Source organism: Primulina eburnea, chromosome 3 (assembly GCF_022965805.1).
Source record: "Primulina eburnea isolate SZY01 chromosome 3, ASM2296580v1, whole genome shotgun sequence".
NCBI classification, from domain to species: domain Eukaryota; kingdom Viridiplantae; phylum Streptophyta; class Magnoliopsida; order Lamiales; family Gesneriaceae; genus Primulina; species Primulina eburnea.
The window spans coordinates 27902165-27910606 of NC_133103.1; the positions used below are offsets into that span (position 1 = coordinate 27902165).

The 8442-nt window shown below is 35.3% G+C and overlaps 1 protein-coding gene across 1 annotated transcript; it reads left to right on the top strand.

The window, feature by feature from the left end:
- The first annotated feature begins 2531 nt into the window (after positions 1 to 2531).
- On the top strand, positions 2532 to 8058 carry LOC140827501 (mitogen-activated protein kinase kinase kinase NPK1-like). Its single transcript, XM_073190176.1, is given in 18 exon segments — positions 2532 to 3120; positions 3250 to 3288; positions 3389 to 3454; positions 3539 to 3649; positions 3923 to 4003; positions 4076 to 4153; positions 4229 to 4311; positions 4944 to 5028; positions 5130 to 5230; positions 5410 to 5449; positions 5613 to 5672; positions 5750 to 5793; positions 5863 to 6079; positions 6081 to 6092; positions 6190 to 6420; positions 6611 to 6918; positions 6993 to 7060; positions 7674 to 8058. Coding segments are annotated over 18 exon segments (2169 nt in total). The 5' UTR covers positions 2532 to 2679; the 3' UTR covers positions 7778 to 8058.
- Positions 8059 to 8442: the final 384 nt, after the last annotated feature.

Genomic DNA, 8442 nt, shown 5'->3' on the forward strand with positions numbered 1-8442 from the left:
TATTCTGTCAGAACCACAAACTGACGAGAATAATGAAATCTCTATCAATTATATTAATACTGGAAAATATGGAACCGAAAAGATATAGAAGAAATCGATGATATATTTTCTTATAATGTGGCAATCGACATCATAAATGATAATGAAGATCATGAACCAAATCTTTTGGTGAATGTAAAAATCGGTAGGATTGGATAAAATGGAAAGAAGCCATCCATGTTGAATTGGATTCGCTAAATAAACGTAATGTTTTAGGACCTATAGTCCTTACACCTGAAGGTGTAAAACCTGTTGGATACAAATGGGTTTTTATTCGAAAGCGAAATGAGAAAAATGAAATAGTAAGATTTAAAGCTCGACTTGTTGCACAAGGTTTTTCTCAAAGGCCTGGAATTGATTATGAAGAAACGTATTCTCCCGTGATGGATGCAATTACGTTTCGGTATTTGATTAGCTTGGTGATATCTGAAAATTTATAAATGCGTCTTATTGATGTTGTTACAGCTTACTTATATGAATAACATGATAGTAATATATATATATGAAAATCTCTGAAGGATTTAAGATGCCTGAAGCACAAAGTTCAAAACCCAGAGAATGTTATTCTGTGAAATTACAAAGATCACTATATGGGTTAAAACAATCCGGTCGAATGTGGTATAATCGACTAAGTGATCATTTGATGAAAAAGGGATATGTAAATAACTCAATATTCCCTTGTGTTTTTATTAAGAAAACAACATCCGGATGCGTAATTATTGCTGTATATGTTGATGATTTAAACATCATTGAAACGAATACGGAAATTCAAGAAGTTGTGTCATACTTGAAGGAAGAATTTGAAATGAATGATCTTGGACAAACCAAGTATTGTCTGAGTTTACAAATTGAACAAAAAGAATGTGGAATGTTTGTTCACCAGACAAATTATACAGAAAAGATCCTTTAACGTTTTAATATGGATAAATCAAATCTTTTAAGTACTCCAATGGTTGCTAGATCATTAAACATAGAAAAGGATCAATTCCGACAATGTGAAGATGATGAAGATATTCTTGGTCCAGAAGTACCATATCTAAGTGCTATCGGTGCCCTTATGTATCTTACAAATTGTACAAAGCCTGATATATCTTTTGTCGTAAATTTGTTGGCAATATTTAGCACATATCCAACAAAGAGACACTGGAACGGAATTAAACATATATTGCGTTATCTACGAGGAACGACAGACTTTGGACTTTTATATTCAAAAGATGCTAATCCAAGTATAATTGGTTATGCCGATGCTGGATACTTATTTGATCCACACAAGGCACGTTTCCAAACTGGATACGTATTTACTCGTGGAGGCACTACAATTTCTTGGCGTTAACAGAAACAAATGCTCGTAACAACTTCATCAAATCATGCCGAGATTATTGCACTACATGAAGCAAGTCGTGAATGTGTGTGGTTAAAATCAATGACCCAACATATACAAATCTCATGCGGATTATCATTCGACGAGAAGCCTGTGATACTATATGAAGATAATACTGCATGTGTTGCTCAAATGAAAGAAGGATACATAAAAAGCGATAGAACTAAACATATTCCTCCTAAGTTTTTTGCATTCACGAAGGAGCTTGAGAAGAATAAATGTATTAATGTTCTTCACATTCAATCAAGTGAAAACTCATCAGATCTCTTCACAAAGGCACTTCTTATGACAATATTCAGAAAGCACATATATAATATTGGGATGCACAATCTACAAAATTAGTGAAGAATTGTTCATGTCAACATGAGGGGGAGTTTACGTGACTGCACTCTTTTTTCCCTTACTATGGTTTTTATACCAATAGCTTTTTCCTAGTAAGTTTTTAACGAGGCAGTATAAAAACACGTAATGAATACAATCATTATGATCATCATCACAAGGGGGAGTGTTGAAAAATAATATATAAATGTGTGTATTGAATATTTGAATGTTGAAAATAAGAGTTGTAAATATTGAAAATTAGTGTGTGGTGATGTAGGTAATGATGTATTTTATTTTTGGATTATTTGTAAAGAAATTCTATAAATAGCCTCAAAATTTGTGAAGAAATTCACAATTGAGTAGAGAGAAAAATATTATAAAGTGTGTAGTTTGGTAAATTTTGAGAGTTTGAGATTTTTTCTTTTTACCATAAATTTTTACTTTTTCACAACATAATAAATTTTAAAATTAACAAAAATGTATTCTATGAAAAATAATATTTTAATCAACTGTCAATAATTATTATAAAAAATCATCGTTAGAATTCTGAAATTTAATATAGTATCTCTGATTTACACAAAATTGTTAGCAAAACAAAATCTGCAGGAGATTATTATTGTAAAATTATTTTACAATAATTTGTGGCTGATATGAAAAGGCGAATAAGGGCGTAGGCTTCTGTATATAATTATAATAAAAATATTATAATTATTATTTTACAAATCACAACGGCTACTTTCTCAAAGACTTTCAAATTTCTCGGGGAAATAAAGTAAATAGGTAAGGCTTGTGTTCTTCAATTCGTTTGTTTTCAAATCCTTTCTTCCCTCTTCTTGATGCCACTCTCTTCTCAGTTTTTACTCTAATGAACAAGCCCTGGAATTATATATCGGGAATCCCATAAATTTTCAGTAAAGTACGCTCCACGAACGTCAAAGATGAAAGATTTCATGGGCTCCGTACGCCGATCCCTGGTGTTCAAACCATCGGACGAGGAGACCGTTGGATTCGTTGAGAAAATTGGGTCGAGCATACGGAAATCAAGAATTGGGTTGTTTGGGAAGCCTCCAGTCCATGCGCTGCCACCAATTTCGACGCCTCCGAGAAAGATCTCGAGGGCGGCGCTGATGGAGGAGGATATGGTACTGCCGCCAATGGAAGGATCCACAATAGAGTCTCCTCGTGTGAATAAAGTTAGGGAAGCTTCCCCATTGAAAGAAAAAGGTAAAAGATGCGAGGACTCGGTGGTGAAGAAGAAGGATGTTGAACAGCCGCCGCAGATCCGTTGGAGGAAAGGGGAGTTAATTGGTTGCGGTGCATTTGGGAGGGTATACATGGGGATGAATATAGCTTCTGGCGAATTGCTCGCTGTTAAAGAGGTATTTTTTGTTTCAATCATCTCAATTAATTTTCTGTATTAGTTTGTTGATGGTCTTTACTCAATAGATGTGAGTATAATGTACTAATTTACGGGTTTCTTTATTTGTTCTTCCGCTGCTTGGATGCAGTTTGCAATTGGGAATAACAACGCTTCGAAGAAAACTCAAGTAAGGACATTGGTTTGAGCTGATTTATCTTTCTTCAGTATATGATACTTATGCTTTTATAACCCCATTTGACAGTTTCTTTGTGTTTTGTATTTGGCAGGAATATATTAGGGAGCTTGAGAAAGAAGTTGATCTATTGAAAAATCTCTCTCACCCAAACATTGTTGTGAGCATATTGAAATTTCCTATTGTTTGATCCATTAGAACCTGGTGTCAAATATTTAATACTAGCACATTTATATTTGTTCAGAGATACTTGGGAACTGCTAGAGAGGAGGATTCTCTGAATATTTTATTGGAATTTGTGCCTGGTGGATCAATATCGTCTCTGTTGGGAAAATTTGGTTCTTTTCCAGAATCTGTGAGTGGTTACACTTAATCTTATTCAGAAAGTGGAGATGGATAAAAATTCCTTGATATTGCATCTAATCCTTCCAGATGAAAATTTTCAATTCCATAAGTTTTAATGTCTGCAAAATGGATCTTTTGGGTTTGTATATTGGAACTTCTTGAAAGCCAATAAATTATCAAATGTACTAAACAGAAATGAGGCTATGAAAAAACAGCTGTTGTTCTGGAATGGTATATTGGTAGTATTTAAACTTCTAAACTTGTATTTGAATTTGCCTTCCAGGTGATTAGAATGTACACAAAACAATTGCTGATAGGACTAGAGTATCTTCATGAGAATAAAATTATGCACCGGGACATCAAGGTAATTATTCCGCCTTCCTATGATTCTCGTGATTTCCAGTCATCATTAAATGATAATTTGAATTCCTCCTAGGGTGCGAATATTCTTGTTGATAATAAGGGGTGCATTAAACTGGCTGATTTTGGAGCATCCAAGAAAGTTGAAGCATTGGTATGTTTCTCTTTGCATTTGTAACAATTTTGATTCCCTCAATGAACACTGACTCCTTATGGAAATCTGCTCCAGGCTACTCTAACTGGTTTCAAATCAATGAAAGGTACTCCATATTGGATGGCTCCTGAAGTTATTGTGCAAAGTGGTCATAGCTAGTGAGTCGCGCAGCTTAGTTCTTCTACCTAGAATAATTTGAACCTGTTTTTACTTGCTAGAATAAGTTATTTATGGAACAAAATTCATTGTTACTTTGATCGATCGTTTTGTATCTATTTATGTTTTCTACTACACCTCCAGTATCTAGTAAGTTCCAAAAAGCTTGTCGTTCAAAGCACTAATTTTTCTTAGACTGTTTTGATTTAATTAAGTTAATATAGATAATATATCTGTAAGAAAACTTGTTAACTCATGGCACTGGATAGGTTTGTACAAACACACACACACACACATATATGCTCGATTTTGGCCACATCAGCACCTAAAAGCTTGATGATAAAAATTAAAGTAAAACTTGTTAAAGCTAAATCAGTGTCGACTAAAAGTATTTTTCTTGTAACTAGTTGAAGTATAGCTTGGAAGTTTTGTTGTAAACCATCTAGTGTAGCTACCTAATGTTTTGTTCCTTTCAACATGTTGAATTGTATTCTTCAATTTCCAGTCGTGGTTCTCTAACTATTCCTACCCCATTAAAAAAGAAACATATGTACTTCATTTTTCAGCCATGTGCTTCCCACTTGAATTCAACCAATATTCTTGTGACTTTCTTTGTTTGAAAAAAAATCAACAGCTCTGCGGATATTTGGAGTGTCGGATGCACAGTTATTGAAATGGCTACCGGAAAGGCTCCTTGGAGCCAGCAGTATAAGGAGGAGGTACTCAATTTTTAATATCTTTATGAATTTACTAGATTCAGGATTGTCTATTTTAGTTCTTACTTATCGTGATTAATTAATTTTGGTTGGCTTCGTTTTAGGCTGCTGCTCTTTTTTACGTTGGGACTACAAAATCACATCCACCAATACCAGAGCTTCTTTCCACTGAGGCAAAAGCCTTCTTGTTAAAATGTTTACAAAAGTGTGTTTTCTATTATATCTCATTTATTTGTCTGATATCATATTCCATTGAGCTGTTAAAGTAGCTATCTACACAGTAGAGTCTTTGTGCTCAAAGAATACCTAATAACTTTGAATACTTCTATATGTTTTTCTTCACCTCTTTCTCACCCAACAATCTGACTTCACAAACTATTGCAGGGAGCCAGACTTGAGACCTACTGCATCGGAGTTGTTAAAGGTGGTGCAAATTGATCTCTCATATTTGCTATAGCATAAATGACTATTATATGAAATGTCTGACTGCATTTGATGTTGTCTTGCCACAATGTTTTCATATTTTCTAGAAGAGTTATGCATGATATTTTACTGATATTATATTTTCCATTTCTTGTTGTCGTCAGCATCCATTTGTTACTGGAGAATGCCGAGAATCTTATCTTGTTCTACGCACTTCGATTATGGTAAGCCAAGGCACTTATAGTGATCTCTGTTTCAGTTCTATAGGCAGTATCTTTACCAGTTTAATTATCTGTACCAGGATGGAATGCGGATGGGAGCAAATAAGGTTGGCACTGAGAAGACGTAAGCATATCCGTTTTCAATCTGATTGAATCAGTTGTTTCAAATCTTGAGATTTTATCCATTCTGCAGAATGAGCCTCGAGCGAAAAATGACCTGCAACGGGCTGAAGGATATTGGTGACTTTGGTGGCAGTGTCAAATGCTTAGCTGTTAATTCAGATCTGTTATCAGACAGAGGATCCCTTTGGCAACCAACAAACTTTGATGATGACTTGTGCAGATTCGATGATGAAGATGTTGTCGCACTTGGTGCACCAACAAAATGCACGTCTACATTACTCCCTCAGTGATTGTAATCAGGTAAGGAGTAGACTGCATGGTCTTTGCAAATCTCATTGTCTTCCTTAAATAAAGCAATCTTCATTCTCAGCCAAAGGCAAATTTTTTAATTTTACAGAGTTTCAATCCTATGTGTGAGCCTACTGATGATTTGACATGCAAGTTTGATGAGAATTCAGAGTTGAATAACAGCGGAGCAGGGTTGTATTCCAGTCAAATAGTTGATCCTCTAAATAGATCTTTAGCTTCAGGTATGGTGGATCATGGCTTTACATTCCCAGGGCATTCAGGAGCTGAAGATGAAGATGAAGTAACTGAATCAAAGATTAGAGAATTTCTTGATGTAAAGGTAGACTCGATATCTCTTTTTTGTTTGTGTTCAGAAAGATCTTGTCATTTCACATTCAAAAGCATCATCTCGGAATTTATGCATCTTTCGTAGAAAAGATTTCAGCTTTCCAAAGAAAAAAGTTACAGTTTCATCTTTATTCCTCTATTATTTCCATTGTATGTATGTAATATTTCACTAATTCTTTTAGGCTTTAGAATTGAAAAAGCTGCAAACTCCTCTATATGAATTCTATAAATCCTTGAATGTTGCTGGTCCTCCAAGTCCAGTTGGGGTTGGGAACAAGGAAAACGTTTCAAATAATTACAATCTTCCGCCAAAAAGTAGGTCGCCTAGTAGGCTTGGTAGCAGAAGACTGTCTACTGCCATCGATGCCGATTGCAGCTCAAGTCCTGGGAGTTGTTCCAGACGAGTATCAAATGCTGTTGACGTAAACTTTCAAGCTTGTCAGGATGTTAAGGAGCTTCATGAATCTCACCGAGAGCCACTTAGTCCTAGGTAGGTGATTATCCTTGCATCATAAAATTTTGAATGACTCCATTAAATGAAACTGAATATTGTTTTGCCAGTAGCTCCGAGTTTATCGACAGACAGAGGAAATGGAAAGAAGAACTTGATGAAGAGCTCGAGAGGACCAGAGGCAAGTTCTATGAGTTTTTCTATGTATAATTTGGACTTTCAAATCCCCTTTTAAGTGTGACTCTGGGGATTATGATTTGTCTTTCCTTGGGGCATCCATATTTTAATTAGCTCCGAGCAGTATGATTTTTTAGGTAATAACTTTTTCTAGGAACTGGGTTTAATCATGTTTAACGGAACAAAATACATGTTGCTTTCTTGAATGAGTTCTTGTGTTCACGTAAAGCCTTCGGCAGGTATCCTTATCTTGGGATTGGTAGAGCTGCTGTGGGTACTTTTGGATGCAAGTATGCTACTTCAGACAAACACAGAAAGCTGTTTAGATAGCAAGGAAATTTAGCAAAAAACTAATGTTGAAAATGCATCTTTTCATGATACATAATTTTTGGAACGGTTAAATCCAAACACATGCACACACATGTAAAATTTCTGAGTAACTCTCGTCACCACTCTGTAATTTTTGAGAATTCAAAACTGCGTCCACATTTACTTGTATGTCAGATGTCAAGGTTTGTTCCATCTTCGTCTTAATATTTTGATGAGGTTCATGGAGGAGGCATGACTTTTTACTTCAGGATTTTGTAATGCGAAGCTGTTTGATTTTTCTATTTCAGAGCTCATGCGTCAGGCAGGGGTGACAAGAACATCGTCCCCAAAGGATCGAATCTTAAATAGAAAAAGAGATCGTTTAAGGTTTTCCCCAACTCCAGGGAGATAAACCAAGTCTTTTACGGCTTCTCGAACAGTCCAGATGACGCGAATTAAGATTTACCAAGTGGAAGTATCATGCCTGTAAGTACTTCAGGCAAGTTAATATCCATCCCGTTTTGTCATTTGAGTTTTGTATAGATCAGATCCTATTGAAAATTGTACTTTCATTTCATATTCTAGTGGCTACGGCAATATATGATGTATGTAAAAAAGGTCTCTCCATATTGTGTTTGGATTGACTGAATAACTATACTGGTTTGCACAAGCATCTGTTATATAGACTTTTACTTGGTGATCCATTGAATTGCAGCTGAAATTGCGTCGTTTTCATTTACATTTTGTAACACATTCAATACTGAACAAATCGTGATGTTAACTAGCTTCATGTTGTCGTACAACTAAGGAAATTTGTTGTTTGAAATAGGAATATTGGAGAAAAAAATTCAAAAATCTACATTATAATTAGAGATGTCAATGGGACGGGTATGGCTAAACCCAAGACCCTCCCTATGCAAAAAACTTTGACCCATTACCCGTCCTACCTCGGATAAATATTCTTCGGACCCACCCCACCTCGAATACGAAACAGGAGCGGGTAGACCCATGAGACCCGAATTTTTTTAAAACAAAAAAATAATATTTCTTCTCACATGACTGAATTATGAAACAGAC